The sequence below is a fragment of the Diabrotica virgifera genome, chromosome 2 (assembly GCF_917563875.1).
Source record: "Diabrotica virgifera virgifera chromosome 2, PGI_DIABVI_V3a".
Lineage (NCBI taxonomy): Eukaryota > Metazoa > Arthropoda > Insecta > Coleoptera > Chrysomelidae > Diabrotica > Diabrotica virgifera.
This window is the reverse complement of record NC_065444.1, coordinates 17,228,933-17,256,368: the sequence shown is the minus strand read 5'-3', so window position 1 is coordinate 17,256,368 and position 27,436 is coordinate 17,228,933. Positions and strand designations below refer to the sequence as shown.

Sequence of the window (27,436 nt, the reverse complement as noted above, 5' to 3'; positions counted from 1 at the left end):
TTAACATGTAGTGTTACCACTTTAAATTCTTAACCTGTCCAAATCAACCGGAAACAAAAAGCTGACAAGTTTCTTTGCTAGTGACATGTGAGCGACTTTACTAATTTGATTTTTAGGCATTAATATTTATTTTGAATTGACTTTATTTATTTTTAAATAAGAACACTTATATTAATTTAAATACACAGACTTACTTCATATTATTTATTTACCACACTAACTTACAAGAACAATAAACACTTAATAGTATTTAATTTATTAGGAAATACTACATATTATCAAATCTAATTTATATTGTACTTTACAAAATTTATCTAATCAAAAATACCTCCAAATCGTACGCTCTAATACAGTATCTCGTCGTGGCTTTATTAGACTTCTCACTCATTCACAATCGTTAACTTAAATACTATTTACAGTTTTTCTAGAACAAAAAGAATGATAGCGTCATTTACCTGTTAAAAGAGTCTCCCTTTGATTCTAGAATGAAAATAATATTTACATAAAATAAAGTAACGTTTACATGTATCCAGAAACTGGTGCCAGTCTCACTGGAATGCCAGTGGCATGAAAAATAGACCACCTTTCTATTCAAGACAGCGCTGGCAGACAGCTCTGGACTGGCGCAAAAAAGTGTTTACACTTGAACAAAACCCTATACAAGATGACTCTGCCACGTCCTTGGTAGAGGAAGAAATTGGAATAATCACAAGAAACTTCTTTGATGGACAACGGATCATCCAAGTAACGAATCAAGACTGCTAAATACCCCTCCTGGATTTGAAAGGTGACTGAAGAAACCATGGCCAACAGACTTAATAAATTAACTATTTATGTGAACTAATATAAAATATATTATACAGGAGAGTTGCCACAGGGCAGCTTCTCCCTCATGTGTTCAACATTCACACCATTTACTTATAGCTTCATGATCAGATGGTAAATTAAATTTATTTATTTATTTATTTTCAACGGGACACTGCCCAATAAGATTACAAGTTTATAAGTCCAATATACATAATACATGTGTCAATAATAATAAAACTACAGTAAAATAGTAATAATAAAACAATAATACAATAAAATATAAATATCACAAACTTAAACACATAAATCAGATTCATATATCACAATAATGAATATCCAACAACTACTCAAACAAACAAACGTCTGAGGCTAGAGATGAATTCAGACTTCGGTGCAAAGAAATCTAGATCAGGTTGAGTGTTTGCCCATCTTAGTGCTCGAGATAAAAAGTTGTTATATGCATAGTTGGTTCTATGGATAGGAACATAGAATGTTTGATTTAATCGAGTTCTGCGGAGAGGTACATGGAGACCAACCTGCTCAAGTAGCTGAGGACACAAAACTGTTGAATTAATTATGCCATAGAGCATCCTTGCATCCTTAATTACTCGTCGGTCACGCAATGAGAGAATACCCAATTGGGTTTCAATTTGATAATAATAATTTTTAATTTATTTTAATTTATAATAATTTTATTATTAATTAAATTTATAAATATAATTTATAAATTAATTTATAATAATTAAATTGTGTATTAAATAAAAAAAAATGTCAAAATATTTTTTATACCTAAAGGTGGAGCAGAATCTATTTCCTGAATTTCAGTTATACAATTTTGATCGCTTATGGAAGATGTTTGTTGTCCTTTATATACTTTCTTATTTTGTACACCATTCCTTTTTCTCGGCGATTCCAAATCCAATTCTTGTTCTGCATTACTTCCAATCATTGCAGGAAGTATTTGTATTGTACGATGACCTGATACTAAAGATATAGGAAAAGTTAAACAATGAGGAATGCACATAACTTTCACCTTGTTGCCATATTCTAAATTTGAAAAAATATATAGAGAATAGTCAGATTTTTTTGATATGCCATTCCTATTACAGCAAGCATTTCATTGGCTAGAATTAGTGACTAGTATAATATATGATGTCATGGTAACTGACGTCTGTCATAATATTGGAGGTTACATTTATAATGTCAAATTATTGTTTTCAATTTATATTTTATTTATTTAGTTTATATTTTAACAACAGTTTATTTTTTAAATAACTTTACTTTCCCTTACGTATCCTTGATTGGTCGTTTAGGTTCGTAATGGTTTTTTTGTATGGTAGGTTTAGTTAGGCATTAATTTTAAGAAATGTTGCTGGCTAAATGGGCACAGCTTCCAAAGGCCACAAAAGAAGAAGAAAAAATTAACAAACAAAAATCTTACATAACCTTCTATCTAAGCCTTCTATACTATAGGAAAACATGACTGACACTGGGTGCGTTCGGATGACCACAGCGGCTGGACAGCTGAGCCAGCAGTAGCTGTCAGACATCACCGCTGGAAGTCAGCCGCTGAGAGATTTACTAAGCTTTCCCTATCACAGCTGGATACAACCACTCAGCCGATTTCTGCTGACATTCAGCCGCTATGGTCGTCCAAACACACCCACTTATACGCTCTGAGCTTCGCTGGTGTCGCTCCTAGCGGATTACTAATTCAACTTTCACCAGTAATTTTTAAATTTATTATTTAATTTTATCGCTTAATATTTACAACGCAAAAAAGTAATTAAATTGTAATCGATTTTTTAAAAATTTTGCTAACTGTTTTAACGTTCTCTTAATGAAATATTAATTTCTTACTTCAGATACATTCACAATTATCGTGTAGATGGCGCTTAGATGATTTATATCTAATTATAATTAGATATTACAAAATATTAAAAAAACTTAATTCAGTATTTAAACCGTAAGTATACTTAAGATAAAAATATATACCACAGCTTTGACCAACTAATATTTTTTCTAATTAATGTTTTTAATTTCAATTTTAAATTATTCACTTTGACATTTATGTCAAATTTCCAGTAAAGGTTTACAGACTTGTCACTACTGGCTCTCGCGATTTTTTAATTATCCCCTCTACCTACGAGCTCAACGTATATTACAGATACAGTTGGAAAAATGAAAGAATACCCATGTATGATCACATCAATCACTTAATTTATGTTTGTTGTCTTTTTCTATAAATAATAAACGTTTGTTATAGAAAAAGATAGGAAACACAAAATAAGTGATCGATGTGATCGTTCATGGGTATTATTTATTTTTCCCACTGTAGTTATCTTTGTTTCACACTCTTAAAGACAAAGAGAAACAGTGTCACCTGTAGTTGCTGTGGTAAATACATACCGTCGAAAAAATTAAAGAATACCCATGAACGATCACATCAATCACATATTATTCAGATTATTAATAATCTATCTCTCTCATTTATTATTTATGAAAAAAAAACAGCAAATACAAAATATGTGATTGATGTGATCGTTCATGGGTATTCTTTCATTTTTCCGACTGTAGATGTTTTTATTTGGCAACAGCGCTTGTTTCCAAACTTAACGGTAGTGAAAAACTAATAAATGAGGAAAAATTTGTTGAATTTGCTTGCCGTCAAGTTTGTATGAGTACCAGTGAGTTATATTTCATTAAATATAATATGAAGTGCATGCCTAATTGTTTAACTTTTAGTTTATCATACTTTAACAATGAATTGGGTGGCTCTCTGATCCAATATAAGTACTGTTATTATTTCCACTAAAAATGGTTACAGGAACAATTTTTGAAATTTTTTGATTTGATTGATATGACACATTTTTAAAATTCTGATCAGTCTGACGTAGAGGACATTTTGTTTGAATAATAGGTTTGTTCTAGCAAACAGTCAAACTAGTCAGCAAACAGTTGGTCAGTGAGAGAACATAATACAGTTACGAGTGCCCTCTACTCACGCTGGTCCACTATTCGCTAATGGTTTCAGACCGTTTGAAACTCATGCTAGAACAAACCGATTGTCTGTAAGAAACAAATCACAATAACTGAATAAAACAGATTTTCCCACCTACCTCTATCCAAAGTATACATTTCCTGGCCTCATTGTAGGGAGCATAGTCATATTTTTTTCTCCCTAGGGAAACAAAGTACTTTTAATCCCTAGGGAGTAAAAGTAAAAGTGATGTTGACGTCATACTATGTCATAGCATAGATGAAATAACTTATTGACACCCTATACTATTACTCTATTTTCTATTAGGTAAGTATCCATACATTTTAAATTTTATTTATAGATGTTGCAAAATGGTAAAAACAGTAAATTGTTATTTTGATTTAAAAATTTTTCATTAATAATTTGATAGTTATACTGTACCTACTTGTTAGTTTTAGTTCTCTAATAAATTTTGTTAGTTCTATTGTTGATTGAATACACAAATTCCTGTATTCAATTATGATTCATGTATTCAATCAACAGTTATATAAATATTTTAAAAATGAAAAAATTACTTATTTGAGGGAGGTGGAAAAATGTATAACATGGGAGAAGTGCCTTTTCCTCCCTTGAATGATTACTGTAGTAAACTAGTAAACTTTATTTTTGGGAGGAAAAGGTGCACTTCGCTCTCTTGTTATACAAATATCTATAGGTGTTAAATTGGTGAATAAACAAAAAACCAATATAAATAATTAAATACTTTCGCTTTCTTCTCTAAATATTGTTGGTACAGCATTGCATTTTAATTTTCTGCTGCCATCTTGTCTAACTTTTTTCAACATGTCAGAAGTAGTGTTCCTAAACATTCAAAAATTGAATACAATATTTTTTAATGATATAAATATTATAAAGAGAATGCATCAAATGCAAATACTCAATTAATTTTACTTGAAGAACTTACTTCACAAACAACAGCATATTTGTTTGGATCTTGTTTTAACCCTATATTTTTAATCCACACTTTCCGTCGTTCAGATTCTTTTGGGAAAGAATTCATTTTCACATTATTTTTCCCCAATCGACTTCGCAACCTTTTACCTTAGAGGAAGGCATTTTTCAACCTCAGGAGCGTCATTTGAAATTTTGATAGGGGGGGGCAAGCATTATATATACAATACATTTATATGCAAACATAATACAAAATTGATCTATTTTTTGTAAATTTCAGTAATTTTCAGGGCCGGGGGGGGCAAATGCCCCCCCTGCCCCCTATCAAATGACGCCCATGTTCAACCTGAATAATAGTAATAGTAATTTAATATTTCTCGATCTATCTAGTTAAGTGAGGTTAAACCTGAGTAAACGAAAAATAAACAACATAGAAAAAAGTGTTGTGTGATTTGGTAGAATGCGATCTTACCCTTCAAAGAATAGGGAGAGATTAAATATCCAGCACGCAACCGCACTGTTGCCAGATTTACTTCTTTTCTTTTAGCGGGAATTTTAAAATATCTAATGTCAGTTGGTTTAAAATTTGACAGTTGTATTTTTTTGATTCCGAATCTTAACCTTACTTTACAGGTGATTTGATTATGTACAAAAAATGTACAATGTAAATAAATTGAACCAAGTAATGTACTAAAATATGCTATGTTATAATTTAAAACTCGTTATGTTAGTCTTTTGAAAAGAATTAAACTCAAAAGAGATATACTTGTTTACAGTGCAAATTAATGGCAATAATAGGGATTTACGATTTAATTTGCAGGAAAAACATGGGCAACCTACCCAGTTGGTAAAATTTGTAGGTATGGAACAACTTCCACATTATTATTAATTTTTTTGGGTATTAAGGTTGATATTGATATCAAAGGTAGTTTTATGTAGGTAGATACTAGATAAATGTAAGCTATAAGTAGTATAACCAATGAATATAGACTGGTATAACTTCCCATGTAATCACCTGTTCTGTTTTTGTAGATTTTACTGTGTGGATGTCACAGAAAGAGAAACAAAATAATATTCAGTCACAGGAGTACAAGAACATGAAACATCTTATTATGTATGTATGCCATTCTCAAACAATTATTGTACAAAACAAGATAGAGAAGAGCTTTAAAATCCCAAGGATCCTGCAAAAAGAAAAGTGAAAATGTTGTCTCAATTAATGTAGTATAGATAGACATTTTTCTTTATTTTAGTATTAAATAATTATTTAGAATATTAATAGGTATTAGTTTTAATAGTATTAATATGTATTGTATGAATAATTCCCATCATATAACTTCTGGCTAAAGTTACAAAATAAATAAGAATGAAAAAACATTTAAGTGGTGTAGCACCTTTACTTTACCTGGGGACGAGGTGAGTTATTAGGTAAATTCTATTTTCTTACATAATATAGGTACATATATAATATACTTAAAAATGAATGGTGGTATTATTGTGGTTTATATTGAAAGCCAAAGCAAGTAAGAATAAGAAGATATAGGTAGCAGTATAAGAAGACGTGGCTACAGGCGAAGCGTGTTCATGAATGTGTTAATAATAATAATTTTATATCTATTTTGTTAATACATTTTACTATTAAAAACAATTATTAAAATATGCCAAAAACGCCCACAAAGTGGCTTTAAGTTTTAATACACAGTATGTGGACTTCAACTAGGAAGATTATGTTAAGTATGAGCAGAATAAAGGTTAACAATTTTGATGTTAATGTTTTATTGTCATAGGTTGTCTTTTTTTATTATATTTAATGCATCTTTCTTCTTTACCCAGTGCTTCCATAGTTTACCTTTTCTTAACTTTTTTAAAATTCAGTAATCCATGTATTTCAAATCATCTAACTGACCAGCAAACAGAGTAACATCTAAATGAGGTGTTTTTTTAGTCTTAATTGATCGGTGACATAAACATGACCGAAATGTCAGGTTTAATAACCAATTTGCCATCAATTGGGCTTTTCATCGATTGTACTTGTTTCGGGCTTCTGTCACATTTCGTATAATCTGTGTATATTAATATTATACACGGATTATATGAAATCTGACAGAAGCCGAAACAAATGACTGTTGATGAAAAACCCTATACATCACATGGAACTTGAATGACATTAAATTGAGCAATTTTATATTTAACGTTTTATTGTGGTAATTTTGTGACATAAGACATAATAAATGACGTCTTTAGGCTGACATTTTGACCATAGAAAGACGTCTTTATGACGTGGATTTGTCATATTCAATTGACGTCTGTATTACCTCAAGCTAGTTTTTGGGTGTACACAACTAAACAACAGTTTTTTGACTGATAGGTTTATTTCATTAAATCAAAACTTAAATGAATATAATTAAAATAAGATAAGAATAACAAATATGATTTGCTACATACAAATGTGTTAGGGTTAAAAAATACATAAAACATGACATTACACACTTTGACCTAAATCTAAACTAAAAAGTTATTATTGTTATAATCGGAATTAAAAAATATAGTAACAAAATTTATGAACAGGTTTAAGACCATTTAATAAAGTAATTCCTAGCTATAAAAATAGTTTTTACTTATGTATAATAATAAATATTATATTAATAAATGTAGTAGTTTTTACTTAATATGTCATACCTATACAAAAAAGAGGCAATTAAATTCTTATAAATATATTTCCGAAAACATTTGTTTGCTGTGCTGCATATGGTTAATTTATTAATTTTCATTATAAAAATAAAATAAGTACATAATTAAGATATTTAATACAAACAAGACAGTTCGAGAATTAATTACTAGACTAGATTACCTAGAGAACGAGAAGAGAAATATGATAATGTGATTGTAACAGGTTTGGATATAGACGTTGAGGAACCGGGAGTGTTAAAATTGGCTATGGGAAAAATGATAAACTTTACAGATACAAGTAGAGATTAAATCAGCTCTTAAGATAGAAGAGAGAACATGTCTGCTGCATTTCGTGTACTAATCAAATACTAGTACATATCTAAAAATATTCAAACTGATTGTTGTGCAGTAACATTTATTATTTTAAAACACATTATGGGCATATTCAAAAATGTAAGTAAAATATTTGCATATACACAATATAATTTAAAACAAAAATGTTACCACTAGTCCATTTTTTAAATATTATTGAGAGCTGATTTACTTACAAGACAAGATAACACGAACATTAAACACTCCTATGACATTGATTTGAAAGATGGATGTAGGCGCAACCAGTGTTCATTTATGGGTAATTGAATGCTTACAGACTGGGTCATGTCCAATATTATTTTACAACCAACAGGGCATACTAATTGATAATCATCCCGAATTTAACAATAATGATTTTTGTCTTAAGTATTTCCATGAATGCTGTGCAAAAGGAAATATTAATTAAGTTTGGTAAATCGCAATTTATGGAACTCATGGGCTCATTTCCTATCACTTTGAACTTATGACAGTATGAATTTCCCATTGTTTTCTTATGTTCAAATAGAAAAGATACTTTTATTTACCCACTTTTTTTGAAAAAATACATGAGCGTTCTGGTATTATATAGTCAAATATTTTCATGTCAGACATAACACTTTTTACAATGCCTGAACGTAATGTTTTCTGTTCCTACTAGACTGTTATGTCCCTGGTACATAGAGAGGGCATGGCAAGTAAATCTTAATGAAATTTCTGATGAATGATGCAGATACATACAACTTTGGTAAGTATTTCCAGCAGAACTAGTGCAATAACTTCCAACAATGGGACTATTGTTATAGGAAGGGTTATGGAATTAATACCAATAATATGGCCATTGAAACATCGGTTGTTATTGTTTATTTAAGAAATAAAACTGTCGAAAGAATTATAAAGCTTAAAAAAGGTAAACCTGTTGAAAGCTCTATAATGTCTAGATATCGAACTGTATTAGCTTGCTATTTTACAAGATAATGTGTATATACTAAAAGAAAAAACTGAATACCTCATTGAAACACAAAAAAAACTTGCTGCTCCATTAAATGCACTTTCTGCAATATATGTATACATTCATTTAGTTGGGCCTGTATAGATTATTCAATAAAAAATACCATATCTAAACACATTCATTATGTAGCAATACTACAGATCGCATTCAACCTGAAGACTTTTCATTTTCTAAAAATTAAATGGTGTCCGGTGATGTTGAACAGCTTTTTTATTATATCTCTACTATGTACTCCTGTGACTGCAGTACAGAACATTATTTTGTTTCTCTTCCTGTGCCATCCAGACAGTAAAATCTACAAAAACATAACAGGTGATTATATGGGAAGTTATACTACTTTTAGCTTACTTGTATCTAGTATCTACCTACATAAAACTACCTTTGATATCAACCTTAATACTTAAAAAATAAATAATAATGCGGAGGTTACCCATACTTACCTAAAGAGTTTTTGAATTGCAATTTTACCAACTGGGTAGGTTGCCCATGTTTTTCCTGCAAATGAAATCCTAAATCCCTCTTGCCATTAAAAAATCATTTGCACTGTAAACAAGTGTAGTTTTTTGAGCTTCATTTTTGTTAAAAGACTAACATAAATTATTTAGAGTTTTAAATAATAACAGTATATACAAACAAGACTTGTTTCAATTTATTTACATACACATAATCACCTGTAAAAGTAAGGTTAAGATTCGGATTCGAGAAAACACAACTGTCAAATTTTAAACTTCCCGCTAAAGATGTAAATCTGGCAACAGTGCGGTTGCGTGCTGGATATTTAATCTCTCCCCAAAGAATATGTCACGTATTTCAGCACCTGGAAAATTGGAAGGATACTACAAATCTGGCCTCCACATAAGTGGTCTGTAGCTTTGACATGATAGGTGTGAAATTTTAAACGTTCTTGCTGTTGATTGGATAAGAAGGGTAGCGTTATCTAGCCTAGCCTCCACGCTAGGTACACCATAGCCTCCATACGGTACTTCCAATATTTAATATTATTTTATTCAAGTGGACAATCAAGGTAAAACACAAACCACTTTTGTTTCTTAATTATTTATTTATACAATAATGTGACATTTTACATAGAAATATGAGTATTTAATTTCGATTAAATATATGTTTACTTGTTGAATTTATCAGCTGCACACAACAGCTGATCGGCCATTAGACCCAACAACAAAACGCGAAATAAAATGCGTATTTTAAAACTGTTGGATAAACAGTACCTACAATCAGAAAAACTTACCTTTAAAAAGGTACTCGATTATGAAATAACAAAAATATCAAAAAACACGACTGAATATCAGCTTTTTATGGTGACAGAAACTAAACACAAACACCAAACACATCACATAACCGACCATATAAAATAAGTGAACGACAACGACAACGAACGAACTAACACGAACACAGATTAAAGATTCTTCTTCTTCTCTTTTTTTATGGCTTCGCTACGAGGCGATTCGCCAGCACTATTTGTTGGCGACCGTGATGTAATCTGGTTCTAAACCATATCAGGGCCGCTGACATTTGCGTGAGATGGTAGCATTTTTTCCTGACTTTTAAAAATTTGAGGTTAAGGTGTTATATACAAATAGGAAACACAAACACAGATTGTAAACAAATGGTAATAGGAACGCCACAGAGGAGAAACTGGAAGGCAAAAATATTAAACATATTAAAATAAAGTTGAGCATCATGAATTACAAATTAATTTTATTATAGTCAAGAAACTGTAAGATTGCACTGACCGACCTTTCGTTAGGGGATATTAAGATTGTATCTATTGAGATTGGTGTTTTGAATTTCATTGAAATAAAGATTGTGTATAAATCCATGTTGGGAATAACATTAATGGGGCATTCAAAGAAAATATGGTTTAAATCCTCCACTACTCCGCATTCACATGCTGGACTGTCTATTATTTTGATTTTAAAAAGATGTTGTTTAGTTAAGCAATGACCTGTTCTCATTCTTATTATTGTGGTGATATGTCTTCTGTTTTTAAATGTTAGGGTTGAGAACCATGCCTTAAAGGAAAAAGAGGTTTGCATTCTCATATACTGGTAGTTTTTCCTCCGCAGCATGGCTTCCCAATTGATTTTAAATTTAGTAATAATTTTTTCCTTTATGGAGTTTAGAATATCTTGGGAGTCTAATAACATAGCCAACGGAATATTTAAGCCTGTCCCTATTTTGGCTAGTAAATCAGCTTCTACATTACCAGGAATGTCAGAATGTCCTGGAATCCATGAGATTAAAATGTCAAAACCTTTCTTATATGCTGATAAGATGAGATTTTTTGTTTTGAGGGAGATTGAGTCATCAGTGGCTGATATTTTAGGGTTTTTAATTTTAGATATAGCATTTAGAGAATCTGAGAAGATAATAGCCTTCTTGATGTCTTTAGATATTATGATTTTAATTGCTTGGTAAATTGCCACATTTTCGGCTTTTGTTATAGATAACTCACCAGGAAGCCTAGAAGAAAACTTGAAGTTAATGTTGGGAATGTTGACTCCAAAACCTATTCTCCCATTACTTTTGGAGGCGTCAGTATATACAAAGGAGAAATCCCTATTGTACTTTTGGGTGAATATTGAAAATTTTTGTTTGATTGATGATTCATTTTTCTTAAGATTACAGTTTAACGTTTGTATTGGATTGCTTAATGTGTTGAAGTCCAAGTCATAACAAGGAAAGTTTGGATGTTTGTGTATTTTGTTTTGATAAGGGAAAAAATGTTCAAGGGCCATTACAAGAAGAGGTACAAGGTTTGCCTTGTGGAAAATGGGTTTATTTATGATTTTTCTACGTATGTTAAGAAGCGTCTTTATTACTGGGTGATTGTTAATTTTGATAATTTTAGATATGAATTTAGACGCTAGTATTAGACTTCTATGTTCCAGGTCAATCTGAGCAGATTCAGCTAAGATTGCTAAGCGCGGAGTGGATTTCATGCATCCCAGGCATACTCTGAGCCCTTCGAAAAATACTTTATTTAGGTTATTGCTACATTTCTGTGTAATTGGGCTGAACAGAAAGGAACCATAATCCATATGAGACCTAATCAAAGCATTAAAGACCATAATTAGAATCTTGGGGTCTGCACCCCACCAAACTCCACACAATGCTCTCAATATGTTGATATTTTTCTTTGCTTTAAGTACAATTTTGTCTATGTGAGGGTCCCATTTCAAGTTTTTATGAAAAGTGATGCCCAAGAATTTAACCTGATTTTTGAAGGGAATGTTATTGTTATTATTAAGAGTGATTATAGGGGGGTTTGTTTTGCGTTGACCTCTTGTGAACCACACAGCTTCACATTTATCAATTGAAATAGACAACCCATGAGCTTCTAGCCAGTTTTGAGTGTTTGTAATTTCTGGGATGATCTTATTTGTCATACTATGAATGTCTTTACCGCTAATATACAACACTAAATCATCTGCATACCCACATATTTTCACTTCGTTAGAGAATAAATAGAAAAGGTCATGAATGTATATGTTAAAAAGAATGGTGCTTAAGGGAGAGCCTTGAGGTAGCCCCTTAGAAGTTTGGTATGGTCCCAAGAAATTGCCGTCATCAGCTCTTGAATATAAAAGTCTATTTTGTAGGATTTTAAGGATAAGGTTGATTAAAGCCAAGGGGAGGTTTAAATTTTTAAGTTTATTATAAAGGTTGTATATTTCAACATTGTCGTAGGCTGATTTAATATCTAGAAAAATGGCTAATACCGTTTGGGAAGATTCAAATGCTTCTAAAATCGTAGAGTGTAAAAGAGCTAAATTATCATATGTCCCTCTACCTTTCCTGAAACCTGATTGATTAATTTTAAATAGTGAATTGTGTTCCATAAACCAATCCAGACGATTTTTAATTATGATTTCGAGAGTTTTAAGTACACAGGATGATAGGACTATTGGTCTGAAACTCTCAGACAAAGTAGGGTTTTTTTGAGGCTTTAAGATGTTAATTACATTAAATTTTTTCCATTCCACAGGAACAGGACCCCCACTCAAACAAAGGTTGTAAATTCTTAACAGTGTGTTTTTGGCTGCCAGTGGGAGGTTTCTTAACATCAAGTAAGATATGTCATCGATACCTGGCGCAGAATCTTTTTTATTATTTAACGCCAAATTATACTCATGGATTGAAAAGGGAGCAACTTCTTGGTTATCATATGACATATTAAAATTGGGATCAATGTTTATTGAAGACATTTTACCTAATATTTCTAATTTGATATTATCTGGCGGATTATGAACAACTTTATTATTGTGATAATTGGAAAATTTTTTAATTTTATTCCAAACGTAAGTGATATTGGATCCTCTGTTTAAGGATTCACAAAAGTTTTTAAATTTGTATTTCTTTTTTGTTTTTAAGTTCCTCCTAGTCATAGCGATGATGCGTTTTGTTTCGATGAAATTTTCTATAGAGGGGGAATTATTAAAATTGGAGATTGCTTCTTTTCGTGTTTTGATCCATAAGGAACACTCTTCGTCCCACCATGGATTCCTGGGTCTACCCTGTACCCCACAATTTTTGAAAGGGATTGCTTCATCTGCCGCTGTGTTTATGACTGTAAGGAAATCCTTATAGTCTTTGATTTCTGACAAGTTTTGCTTGTTTAATAATATGTTCTGGTAATAGGTATTCCAGTCAGCTTTTTTAGTGTTTCTTGTTTTGTATGGTTTAAGTAGGTGTCTTTCTATTCCATTAAGGTACTCTATATTTAATTTAATGTATGTGGGAAAGTGGTTACTGTTACCGCAGTCTTGGATAACACCCCACTCAGACGACAAACACATACTGTTGCTCACAATTGCAAGATCTATTGCACTGATGTTCTTATTAGAGTCTTGAAATAACGTTGCTGAGCCATCATTTAACACTGTAAGGTCATTATCAAAGGAAAAATCAAAAATAACTTTACCACCTTTATTGCATACCCCTTTATCCCAAGCGGGATGGTGTGAGTTCAAATCCCCCATAATGATTAGATTATTTAAGGGTATACCTTCTACCATTTCGTTTAGTAAGGTGGCAGTGATTGCCATATTTGAACTAGAATATATATTTATAAGGTATAGGTTACTGATACTAATTATTATGTATTGAACTAGAGCTGAATTGAATTTTTTGATTGTCGAAAACCTTATGGATTTCTTAATGCATGTTGCCACCCCACCAAATGAATCATCCCTGTCTTGTCGGATGATGTTATAAAAGTTTAAAGAAAATCTGGCATCATGCTTAAGCCATGTTTCATTGATGAAAATGATATCTGGATCCATTTCGGATATTAGACTAATCAGGTTATCCCTATTTGCATTAACACTTCTGATATTCCATTGTATTATTTTTAGTTTTGGGTTGTGAGACATTGTGGTGTATAGGAAGTTATAAAGAGTCAAAGTCTGAGATTGAATCTTGGTCCATATAGTCCAAGTTTGTCTGGGATAATATATTTTTGAGAATATTTAAATTATCGAATGTCGCATTATTGAGAAAATGTAGACAAGCGTTTCTGGTATTATATAAAGTATCTGAGTCAGAATGTTGAATATGTTGCAATGCACTGGGATGCCAGGCTAAGTTTTGTAGAGAGTTTGATGAGGGTTTTTCTGTGTTTGTGTTATATGATGTTGAGGCTTGTTGTTGGGAGGGAGAGTATGTTGATTTTTCGGGGCGTGAATTAGGGAAAAAGAGGTTTTCTTCATGAGCTTTCTTGTCGTACCCTTTTTGAATGACTCGTCTTTTGTTGTTTGAGTTAGAGACCACCTGTTGAAATGAGCGTTTGGTAGTGGAGGATTTGAAGTTATGAGTTCTTCTTTGGGAGGGCGTGACAGAGTCGTTGATGCTAACATTATTGTTTGGGATATTATTGGACTTCCTATTCCTAAGAACTGGGAAGTCACTGGCATACATAATAAACTTATCTTTTTCTACATATGTTTTTGTGACTGCTTCGTTGGCATCATAGAAAGTCATATTTTCGTATGCCATTAATTCTTTAATGTTTTTTTGCCTCAGGAATTCGGGGCAGTTCTTATCAGTGGCTTTGTGGGGTCCCTTGCAGAAGAAGCATCTGACTTCACATGCTTCAGTATGGGCAAGTTCACCACAGTTAATGCAACGATCTTTACTCTTACAGATTGTTTTAGTGTGCCCAAACCTTAAACAATTGAAACACTGAGTAACTGGTGCTACGTAAACGTTAACTAGTTTCGGCATGCCATAAAAGTTTACTATTTTAGGCATTATTACACCTTTAAAAGTAAAGAGTACTGTGCCTGTTGGTTCATACGTGATTACGTCATTCTTGAATACCTTCCTATTGAGTCTTCTAACATTTAGTATTTCGATGTCAGAGCCTGTACTGCAACAATCCAACAATTCTTTGTCACCAATCTCTAGATCAATTTGTCTAACTATACCCTTACAAGTAACAAAATTAAAGGGAATATAAATTTTATAACCCTTGTCTAACAAAGTTTTATTATTTAAAAATTGATTAGCTGATTCAAAATTAATAAATTCAATTGCAATTCGATTAAGGCCTTTACTATGTATTTTTCGAATATCTTTTAATTTTAAATTGAAAATATCTCTAGCAATTTTAATCCCATTAAACGAACCTACTTTCGTATCTATGTTTGTTGATTCTAAATACACAAAAAAGGGCCCATTATCTTTTTCGGAGTAGAGGTTGATAATTTTTTGTTCCTGATGGGTTTTATCGTTCTGAGATAGGCTATGGGAGTTAGAAATATCGTTATTACTATTTGAAATATCGTTATTACTATTTGATGCGGAATCTAAAATTATGTTCTCGACGGGTTTGAGGGGGGACGTACCCCCCTGTTCGTTACTCATAATACAAAAAGCCAGTCAGTGCAAGTTTTGTAATAAACAATATATAAAAAAGAAAAATAACAAAATATATCAAATTAAGCCTATAAAAAAGAAAGAAGTATTCAAATGATTAAGCTAATGCTCAACTTACCCAGACAAAAACAATTTGGGGTAGGTTAGGTACGTTAGTACTTAGGAAAGACCTCGTATTCGTAGAACGCGGAGCCAAGCGCTGTTCACACCACCAAGCACAGGTCAAGAGTGCAGATTAAAGATTCACAGATAGCGCAGGATTTGTCAAAAGTCATGTTCCACCAATCACAATGCCGACATCAGCGCCTCTGACTAAACGGAAGGAAAATAAATACGAATACATGTTTTTTATTAGAGTTAGCGGGGCATGATAAACAACTGATCATCTGTTTACCCCTTCCAAATTAATCCGGAAATCTGAGCAAAAGATGGCGGAGCCAATCAGCTTTTAGCGTATACGATGGCAACACTCTTCCAAGACGCACACTGAACAGGATGTTCAAGTTCAAATAAAGGTGGCCATGTAAAAATGAATTCAGCCTCTCAACAGACTAAAAATATCAGGAAGCGATTAGGAATCAGGATACAAAGACTAGGACTTTCTATCCTACCTTTATCCGCAATTTTTGTTTTCTTTTGAACATTTCACAAACAAGGATGGCGTGTCAAAGGATACTCCTACTCGCTAAAAATGGCTAGATAAACAAAGAGTCAAAGAACGACAAATGGTGAGTCAGGGCGTGCCAAATGAAAAGTAAAATATGTAACAAAGAAGTTTTAAATAAGAATTGATAAATTACACTGAAATCTTCAAACAATATACGAAAAATCCATACAGTAAAGATAAAACGGCAATATAGGTGCTGTCTGAACGTCCAACAAATGATATCAAATGACAAAGACAAATATTAAAACAGCTGATTATTGAACTTGTCATATTATATTTGTTTATTTGATTGCTTATGGTTTTCCAGAATTAGGATCATAATCTCATTTGATTTCGTCACAAATGGTGAATACATAACATTAATATTTATTTGATGTACTAAAAATGTGTTCTAGGTCACAAAGGGTGAAATTAGTGAAATATCGAGTGCATTTTTATTAAATTTTTCAAATGACAGAAAGTCTAGGTTGACAAACTCTTCCTAAAATTATGGCAGGCATTCCTTGTGCAGGTTTTACTTTTTATAATGAATTTGATTCCGCAAATTTGGCCAAAGTAGAACATGTCCCAGGCTCAGCCCATGACATTGGTAGGTTTAGTATAATGGAATTTTCCTATCTATCACATACTGACTAAAATTATTTTGCAGCCTCAAAACATCCTAAAAATGCTTTGGTACAGGAGATTATTGATGCTGAGTTTAATCTTTGGACAAAACCTGACTGTTATGGCACTGAATTTGAGAATGGGAATAGGACTTGGTTTTACTTTGGTGTAAAAGGTAAATATGGTTTTATGTACATCTTTGTTTGTTTGTTTTCTGGCATTGGTTTTGAACCTTTAGCTACGTAATTACATAGTGATCACTAGCTCAGGGGAGTACTGTGTGTGTTGAGTAAATGTCTTGTTACTTAGTAACTTTGTAAAGTCAACTTCATTGTCTTTGCAAAGAGACGCTTATTGTATCCGAATGTCTGTGGTCCCTCAGGTGAGTACTGATCACACAATAATAGAAATTATTTTAATTTATTAAATTTTTAATAAAGAAAAATTTCCTGCTCAGCTGGGATTTTAACTCGCAACCTTTGGATCCAAAGATAGGCTCTTGTACCACTTAAAGTACCAGGGAGGGATACTTTTTAATGTATATTTACAAAGACATTGTCATAATATACAAGGATTTAATATTGGAATTGTTGGGTTTTTTCCATAACCTTGCACTTTCTATTGAATATGTACCAAAACAATAACAGATGTCATTATGAGAAATTATTTGTACAAGGGATAAAAATCATTTATTTCATATTAATAATTTTCCTAGGTACTTAGTTATACAGGGTGATTTTTTAAGAATGTCTAATCTCTGAGTTTTAGTGTCTAAATCTCAAGATATTATGATAATTCTACCCAACATACCTTATACAAATATTTCTAATTTAGCTGTAGCTCTGGTATGTCTAGAATTTCTAGATGGAACATGTACAGTAGAACCCCGCAAATCCGAACCCCGCTAATCCGAACCCCGCTAATCCGAACCCCGCTAATCCGAACTTTTGGCAAATCCGAACAACAGAAAGTGAAAAAAAAAAAATAAAAAATTCACGACAAAAACTTAAAAATATGTTTATTATATAGAATAAAACTAGAAAATTTAACAATGTAGGATTAATAGGATGTTAACATTTAATATTTCTTAAAAATAAATACATACTTTATATGTAAACTTCTTATTCTTCTTCTTCTTCGTGCGACTAGGATTACTCCTGTTTGTCTGCCTCTTATTCTGTTTCAGTTGTTGTTGAGTGTGCATTGTCTTTCCACTTTTTCGGCGGCTTTCCAACGGGTCTTCTACTATACGGCTTGTTGTTTTTACAGATGTTCGCTAATCTATCTGGTTCCATTCGGTTTACATGTTCGTATCCGTAAGTGCGTAAACTACATAAACGTAGTACTTATAAATGTTAAATATAAACTTACTTCGGTTTGCTTGCAGTCAACTTAGTCCAAAAATATTGTCCACAGTCCACACTCTTGCGAGAACGTTTTGTGACTCAAAATCAACGAAAACGAAAGCTTTGAATTATTAGTTAGGATAACTTTCGGATAATCCGAACTTTTCGGAATCCGAACAGGCTGTCCCCCCAATTAGTTCGGATTTGCGGGGTTCTACTGTATCATCATCGTTCTCTTTGCCTTATCCAGCAATGCATAATTGCATAATTGCATTTCTCCACACAACTCTATCTTGGGTCATAGCAATTTTAATCCCCTTTACCAACATGTCCTGCCTTATCGTCTCCCCCCAGGTCTTCTTTGGTCTTCCTCTCCTACTCCTTCCAGGAATCTGCACTTCAGCTATTCTTCGTATTGGGTGATTAACGTCTCGATGTTGAACATGACCAAACCATCTTAACCTATGCTCTCTCATTTTGGCATCAATTGGTGCCACACCTAGACTTCCCCTAATATACTCATTTCTAATTCTATCCTTCTTTGTCACTCCACTCGTCCATTTAAACATTCTCATTTCATCTATTTCTCCATTACTCTGTAATACTGATCCTAGGTACTTAAAACTATTGCTTTTCACAATCATTTCACCATCCAAAGATACCATTTTATTTGTAGTAACTCCATCTTTAAATGAACATTCCAAATACTCTGTTTTTGTCCTACTAAGTTTTAAACATTTTTCCTCCAGAGCTTGTCTCCACTGTTCCAGTTTTTGTTCTGTCTCTTTCACTATTTCCTATTAACACTACATCATCAGCATACATTAGGCACCATGGAATACTACCCTGTAGTTTCGCTGTTATCTGGTCCAAAACTAATGAGAATCCCTGAAATTTCACTTATTTGGTGACTATAATCTCCCCTCAGCTATGTGGAGAGTTGAAGATTATTGCTCTTCTGCAACCTCACAAACTCCATCACCGCTAGCTGTAGTTGATGTCATTGAGGTTGTTTCAAATATGTATGCTTATCATAATCTTTTTCAATGTAATTTTATATTTAATAGCAGGGGTGTTATTCTGGATCTTATCCTGGCCCCAGAAGAGCTTGTCATTTCTGAAGCTGACGATGCTCTGGTTTCACCTGACTCTCATCATCCTCCTCTGTTAACATCATTGCAGCTTAATGTTTTTTATAGGTCAATTTCTGGTAATGAATATTATTATGATTTCCGTAACGCAAACTTTCCAGCAATTCACCAATGTCTAGAATATACAGCGTGTCTACTTAAGTTGGAAACATATGGGAAACTTTTTTATTATTAATTTTACGAAAAAAAGTTATTCTTTATAAAAAGTTCTGCATGTCCCAAAACCTAAGATTCAATCATCAGATATCAAATTTTCTCAATATTATACGAGGTATGTCAAAAAATATGAATTTCGGTCAAGGATAAAGTACCTTTATTTCTCTCAATATCGAAAATTCTTATGATAAAACGTTGTTTGGAATTAAAAACTAAGATCACATATGCAATTACATGCTTCTAATTGGAAAAAAAAATTTCTCAAAGGTATGGATACCCAACATCGTTTTTAATTATTACAAATATGATAACTCGTTTATTATTCATTTTATGAAAAAAAGTTATTCTTCATAAAAAGCTTTGCATGGTCCAAAATCTAAGACACAACCATGATATATCAACTTTTATTAATTTTATACGAGATGTGTCAAAAAATATGAAATTCGCTCAAGATTATAGTACCTTTATATTTCACAATATTTCAATTAGAAGGATGTTATTGCATATCGAAACATAGTTTTTAATTCTAAACAACTTTTTTAATAACCGTTTTCAATATTGTGAAAAATAAAGGTACTTTACTCTTGAGTGAAATTCATATTTTTTGACATACCTCGTATAAAATTAATAAAATGTGATATCTGATGGTTGCATCTTCGGCATTAGGACATACAGAGCTTTTTATAAAGAATACCTTTTTTTCGTAAAAGTAATAATAAAAGAGTTATCGTATGTGTAATAAATAAAAACGAAGTTAGTATCAATAAATTTGAGAAAAATTTGGAAAATATTTTTTTTTCCAATTAGAAGCATGTAATTGCATATTTGATCTTAGTTTTTATTTCCAAACAACTTTTCATAATAAGAATTTTCGATATTGAGAGAAATAAAGGTACTTTACTCTTGAACGAAGTTCATATTTTTTTACATACCTCATATAATATTGAGAAAATTTGATATCTGATGATTGAATCTTAGGTTTTAGAGCATGCAGAACTTTTTATAAAGAATAACTTTTTTTCATAAAAAGCATAACAAAACAGTTTCCCATATGTTTCCAACTTAAGTAGACACGCTGTATAGAATGGGATAACCTGTTTCGTGGTAGAGATCTTTCCGACATGATTGCTATGTTTTATGACATTATTTACTCTCTTATTGAACATTTCACTCCAGTTAAATATTTTAGTACTAAGAAATTTCCTTGTTGGTATTCTTCTGAGCTTAAGCAATTGTTAAACAAAAAAATAAAAGCTCATAAAATTTATAAAACCTTAAAGACTCCTGAAAGCTATGCTGATTTTTGTCATCTGAGAACAAATTGTAAAAATCTATCTAAATGCTGTTATGACAATTACATACGTTTCACCGAATTTTCTATACAAAATAACGCAAGGCATTTTTGGAAATTTGTAGGTAGCAAGCATGAAAACAATTGTATACCTGACTCAATGACCCTGAATGACTCTGTAGCTTCATGTGGCAATGATATTGCCAACTTATTTGCAGATCACTCATCAGTTTATAGTGATATTACTTTAAATTGCAATGTTGACCATATCCAGTCTAGACTCAATATCTCATCATATCGTATCCAGATTTCCAAAATTTACGAAAAGCTTTCATCATTAAGTGTCAACAAGGGTCCTGGGCCTGATGGTATACCACCTAATTTTCTTAGTGAATTCAGTTTTATACTATCGCGACCTTTGTTTCATATATTTAATAAATCTTTGGATGTAGGTCAGTTTCCAGACTTTTGGAAACTTTCTTATGTCACACCAATATATAAATCTGGTAATAAATCTAATATTAGTAATTACCGCCCTATATCTATTCTTAGTGCTATACCAAAGGTTTTTGAAAGTATTATAACTGATTTCCTCACCTTCGATATCTCCGGGATCCTAAACTCTCAGCAATTTGGTTTTACTACAGGTAAGTCTGCTGAACTGAGTTTGTTAACCTATATTGATTTTCTGTCTGAAGCCTTGGAAGAGGGACTTAAAGTTGATTCAATTTATACTGACTTTTCCAAGGCCTTTGACAGAGTAAATCATGAACTCCTGATTCGAAAACTTAGCTCCTATTGTTGCAGTGGTTACGGAGTTATTTAACTGAAAGATTTCAACAGGTCCGAGTGAATCACTTTTACTCACAAACTTTTTCAGTTAAGTCAGGTGTACCACAGGGGTCCCATTTGGGTCCATTACTCTTTAATATATTTATTAATGATATTACCAACTGTTTTCATGATTGTAACGCCTTGCTATTTGCTGATGACTTGAAGTGCTTTAAAGTTATAAAAAATCATTATGATGCTGCCATATTGCCATTAGAATTGACTAACCTCTCTGCATGGTGTTCACTCCATGTTATGTAATTAACTTTAACCGTACTCACCATCCAATATTATCAAACTATTACATTGATGGCCAATTGCTCAACATTGTTAATAAAATCAAGGACTTGGGGATTACACTGGAAAATTCTCTTTGTTTCAATACTCACATCATCAGTGTCATTCAAATATCTATGAAAATGCTGGGTTTTGTAAAAAGAACAACTCATGATTTTACAAACATATCCAGTATTAGTTCTTTACTTCTCCTTGGTCAGGTCTCACCTCGAGTATTGTTCTTCAGTGTGGTCCCCACACTACTTGGTCTACATTAGGAAACTTGAACAAGTCCAAAATAGTTTCTTCCGCTACATTGCTTTTAAGCTTCATACCTATCAAGATTACACTGTATGGCAGCATCAACTGCAGGTCCCCTCTCTTGCAAGCCGGAGAAAACAAAGGGACCTTTTGCTATTATTCAAGATCTTAAATGGTATATGCAGTTGTTCTCAACTACTTACTAAGATCGCACTGTTTGTACCACCTCGCACCACTGGTACATTTTATGTACCATTCCATAGGTTTAATTATTCACTTTTTTCGTTCGTACCCAGAGTCTTGAATTTAGCAAACTCCCTTTACAACTTACAACTGTTCGACAACTCCATCAGTCGTTTTAAAACAAATTTACACGGGATCAAAATTTGAGTGAAACGTCTGTAATTTGTTAACTTTTATGTTTGTTTGTATGATATTATTTCCTATTACATATTTCGTTCTATTTTATATTTATATTTCTGTATGTCTGTTTTTTATATTATATTATGTTATTGTTTTTATCTGTACACTATGTATTTATGTAACACTTTATGTTCAAATAAAAAATGTAACGTATTTTTATAGAATTGGGCTTGCCCGTAAAATAAATAAATAAATAAATAAAAAAGAATAAATAAGGACTAAGCACCGAGCCTTGGTGCAATCCTACTTTCACCTGAAATTTATCAGTCTCTCCCACACCTGTCCTAACACTAGTCGTTACTCCCTCATACATATCTCTCACAATCTTTACATATTCGCCAGGGACTCCTTTCTTATTGTGTATCCACCACAGAATCTCTCGAGGAACTATATCATATGCTTTCTCAAGATCAATGAATACCATATGAGCGTTGGTATCTTTATTCCTGTATTTTTCCAACAGTTGCCTTACAATGAAAATTGCATTTGTTGTTGATCTGCCCTGCATAAAGCCAAATTGATTATCGGATATTTCGGTTTCTTCTCGTATCCGTCTATCAATTACTCTCTCCCATATTTTCATGGTGTGGCTAAGTAGTTTTATAGCATTGTTGTGTGTCTCCCTTGTTTTTGTAGACAGGTACTAATATACTGCTTCTCCATTCGTCTGTCATTTGTCCAACTTCCATAATTCTGCTGCGGGGTTCTACTGTAAATTAATTTTATTGAGCAAAGAAAACGCAGTAGCTCTACCATGCAGAATATTTAAAAAGTAATAAGATCCCTCCTCTTATGATGCATAGAAATGGGTGGCATATTTAATATAGAAAGTAAATCTGCATAATTGTAGTTGTCCATAATGTTTAATTTGAAAGCAGTCTGTTTTAGAAATGTATGTTAAACATGACACAAAGTCTCAATATGCACACCATAACAAGGTGACCATACACAGGACGCATACTCAAGATGGGGACGGACAAGTGAGCAATAAAGAGTTTTTAAGGCAGTAATCCCAGTAAAATCCTGTGTGCTTCTTCTGATAAAGCCAAGCTTCTGAAATGCCTTGTTGACTACATTATTTAAGTGATCGGAAAGTTGTAGAGTTGCATCCAAAATGACACCTAGATCCTTGATGAAAGGTACATTATTAAGGCAATGCTGATCAATCTTGTATTCAAATTTGATTGGGGATCTGGACCGAGAAAACGCAATAGCTTTACATTTAGATGGATTCAGACTCATACCATTTGAAGGGTACACGGAAAAATCCAGCTAAGTCACAGATTAACCATTTTGGGTTATTGGTTGAGTGGAATCAGCATGTGACGAGAATGGACAGCGAGAGAATAGCCCGCGTAGCCAGGGATCAGAAGCCAACAGGCAAGAGACCAAGCAAGGCCCTTTAAAAGGTGGCGAGATAGCTGGCAATCAACATCACAGCTACAAATACAAGCTTAAAATCGGCTAAGAACAGACCAAGAGGCCCAATTATAAGAAGAAGAAGGTTATTGGATGTTAACGCGTGGACTTAGCTTATTTTTCTCATGTATGGGCATATATTTATGAGCTTTTTCTCGTGACTTGTCGTGTTTAAAGGTTTCAGAAGATGCAAACTGGAAGTTACTATAAGATGGAGTAAAAAATGCAATTTCTACAAAAATGGACTTAGCCGGTTTTTCCTGTGTACCCTTCGTTTCTTGTACACCAATCCAACAAGTTGATTAGCTCATATTGAAGTTTATCACAGTCATAGGGAAATTTAATCAGACTGCACAACTTTAAATCATCAGCAAACAGCAAAAAAAGGGAAGGGGAAAACATTTGTGAATGGCGTTTATAAAAATGTTAAACAGAAGATGCCCAAGATGTGAGCCTTGAGGAACTCCTGAAGGAACAATAATTGTTTTGGAAAGAAAATTACCTATTTGTGTTATATACCATGTTTATATACCGTTTATGTACCACTACTGCACTACATGTTACAAAACAACTAATACTCCAAGATGCCCAAGATGTGAGCCTTGAGGAACTCCTGAAGGAACAATAATTGTTTTGGAAAGAAAATTACCTATTTGTGTTATATACCATGTTTATATACCGTTTATGTACCACTACTGCACTACATGTTACAAAACAACTAATACTCCAGGTATTCCAATACCATTTTATGGTTCTACATTGACCACATATTTAAATAGCTCTTAAAATCTTCTAAATTGATTCTCTTGTTTTAACGCTGATTGTAACTTTGGAATTTCATACAGGCATAGATACAGTGAACTCCATTCTGTTAGAGTAAGCCTGTGTCTATTTAGGAATAGTTAGGTTTAAAGCTCTTGTGTGATGTATGATTGGGGATGTAATGGTTGAAAACTGGAGGGTTCTTAAAAAGAAACATTCATAAATGTAGATGGCTGGAAAAGTAAATGTATTTAGTAGTTTATGTTTCCCCCTACATGAATTCTTGATTTTCAACCCAAGAATGATCCATACTATGTACTTATTTCCGAATGTTAAGAAGCTCTGATGTTCCCACTGCATTTCTCCAGAACATGATTCCATAATGTAGCCAAGAATAAAAGTTAGAATAATAAAAAATAAGAGTATCCTGCTGTAAGTACTCTTTAAGCACTCTTATTGAGTAGCATGCAGAGTTCACTTTTTTACATAACTGCAATAGGTGTAGGTGTATGCCCCACTGCAGATATTGGTCAATGTAGATACCCAAGAATTTGACAGATTTTGGTGTTTCTATGTGGTCTGATTGAATATTTACCACATTTGTGATTGGATCTCGAGACTGAATGGTTCTAAAATAGATGAAGACAGTCTTATCATAGTTTAACAGTAATTTATTCCCAGCAAACCATCTCTCAGTCCTCTCCAGATTTTCACCTGTTTTTAAGAGCAACTCTACAACAGTTTTGGTCCAAATTAAATAATGTGAGTCATCCGCGAAATTAATAAAACTAGATGATTTATCTGTTACATATTCAGCAAGATCGTTGATGTATACAACAAATAAAAAGGTCCAATAATGAGATCAAAAGAAATATGGAAGCTAATACATTTAATTCATGTCGCGACAGGTTTCAGTACAAGCAGACACGGCAGCGATCTTGACGGGAGGTGCGTCGGACTACCGAGCGTGTCGGATTGCAAAACGTCGGAGTATCAACTGTGTACTGTATTATCAAATAAACTTTACATTTGCAAATTTAGCTGTATTTTAATTTTTTGTTTTTTTTTTCATTTTCCAAGTAGACTTGTTTCATTGTCAATGCTTTTTGTAGCTCCAGGCCCTGCCATGTTAGTAAAATTCAACATTGTCGATTTAAATCGACAAGGAAAAATGTACAGTCAAGGAATGGCTCCTGTATATAGAATAATACCAGGCAAACCAAGATGGGAAAGGATATTCGACAAACCCACACATTGTGTAAGTTTTAATAATTTCCATTTTCAAAGCTAGAAAAATGTTGACTCATTTAATATTTCAATATTTCCGTATTTCAAATATTTAAAAATATATATATAGTCAGTTTTAGTTTTTTTAAGCATTTTTAGTTTGATGTGTCTATTGTATTCTAACTACTTTGCAAATTTTTATAATTTCACAACTTCCGTGTAAATGAATATATATATTATGTTTCAGCTTAATGACGACATCTTCACCCTCAGTTTTAAATTTCGAACCCCTGATAATGTAGATAGCGTAGTATATTTTGCGTTTACCTACCCTTTTTCGGTAACAGAGCTAGAAAAGATGTTGACCAACGTAGATAGCAAGTATCTACATGTCAAACACGTAGCCGATGATGATGTATACTACGTTAGAGAAACTGTTTGTCATTCTTGTGATGGAAAACCCATAGATCTAATAACTATATCGTCATACCATGGGATTTCAAAAGAAAGGGAAGAGAAATTAAAAAATTTGTTCAATAAAAGTACAGTTCCTAGGCCATATAAATTTCCTGGAAAAAAGGTAAGCAGTTTATTCTATGGCACACACTATTATGTCAAACCGGCAAACAGGTGTATGTTCTCAAAAAAATTGATAGTGTGTAAAAAATTTTATTAAAATTAGCTGAGTACTTTCAGCACATCACGTGCCATCATCAGAGCTTCGTCCTATATAGGTCTGGATCCCGCGTATGAAAAAAAAGTTGATTAATAGCAAGCTGAAAATTTGTTAATAGCTTAAGAGTGTCTAGTCGGATAAACTTTGATATATGGGAACACTGTAACAGGGGCAGTTTTAATTGTGGAACAGGTTAAAAATTTGGAACGGTCGGACCACGAAAACGGCACATTTATTTTGTCCGACAGAACAGACTTAAACTCTCCGAACAGAGATTAAACTGTCATGCAAAAATCAGACTGCTATTTATCACCTGTCATAATTCCTGTCATTTGACATATTCTATATGTTCCACTCATTAAAACGCCCATTTGGTGATAAATAGCAGTCTGATTTTTGCATGAGAGTTTAAGTCTGTTCTGTCGGAAAAAATACATGTGCCGTTTTCGTGGTCTGACCTTTCCAAATTTTTAACCTGTTCCACAATTAAAACTTCCCCTGTTCCAGTGGTCCTATATATCAAAGTTGGTCCGACCAGACACCCTTAAGCTATTAATAAATTTTCAGCTTGCTATTAATAAACTTTTTTTTCATACGCGGGATCCAGACCTAATAGGTATAAATCCTTCATAGAAGAATAATTACCAAACATATTAAAATTGGATAGATACTGGCC

The 27,436-nt window shown here is 32.7% G+C and overlaps 1 protein-coding gene and 1 long non-coding RNA gene across 4 annotated transcripts in view; one reads left to right on the top strand and one right to left on the bottom strand.

The window, feature by feature from the left end:
• Positions 1 to 189: 189 nt before the first annotated feature.
• Positions 190 to 16,019, bottom strand: LOC126879466 (uncharacterized). 2 transcript variants are annotated; one of them, XR_007696066.1, is made up of 5 exons: positions 15,787 to 16,019; positions 9,209 to 10,424; positions 5,085 to 9,063; positions 4,752 to 4,911; positions 190 to 424 (listed from the first exon to the last, which is right to left on the bottom strand). It is a non-coding gene; the product is annotated as an uncharacterized LOC126879466 (long non-coding RNA). The 2 variants fall into 2 exon arrangements; XR_007696065.1 differs by having other exon boundaries at positions 190 to 4,911.
• A 12-nt stretch (positions 16,020 to 16,031) lies between these two features.
• Positions 16,032 to 27,436, top strand: part of LOC126879461 (cytosolic carboxypeptidase-like protein 5) — a 61,262-nt gene continuing 49,857 nt past the window's right edge. Inside the window, exons 1-5 of one of the 2 annotated variants that reach the window (XM_050642480.1) lie at positions 16,032 to 16,680; positions 16,731 to 16,924; positions 16,985 to 17,116; positions 25,970 to 26,115; positions 26,332 to 26,664. In XM_050642480.1, coding sequence (XP_050498437.1) covers positions 16,825 to 16,924; positions 16,985 to 17,116; positions 25,970 to 26,115; positions 26,332 to 26,664 — 711 coding nt within the window. In that variant the 5' untranslated portion in view covers positions 16,032 to 16,680; positions 16,731 to 16,824. Of the gene's footprint in view, positions 16,925 to 16,984; positions 17,117 to 25,969; positions 26,116 to 26,331; positions 26,665 to 27,436 lie in introns of both variants that reach the window. The other variant, XM_050642481.1, reaches the window with a different exon arrangement.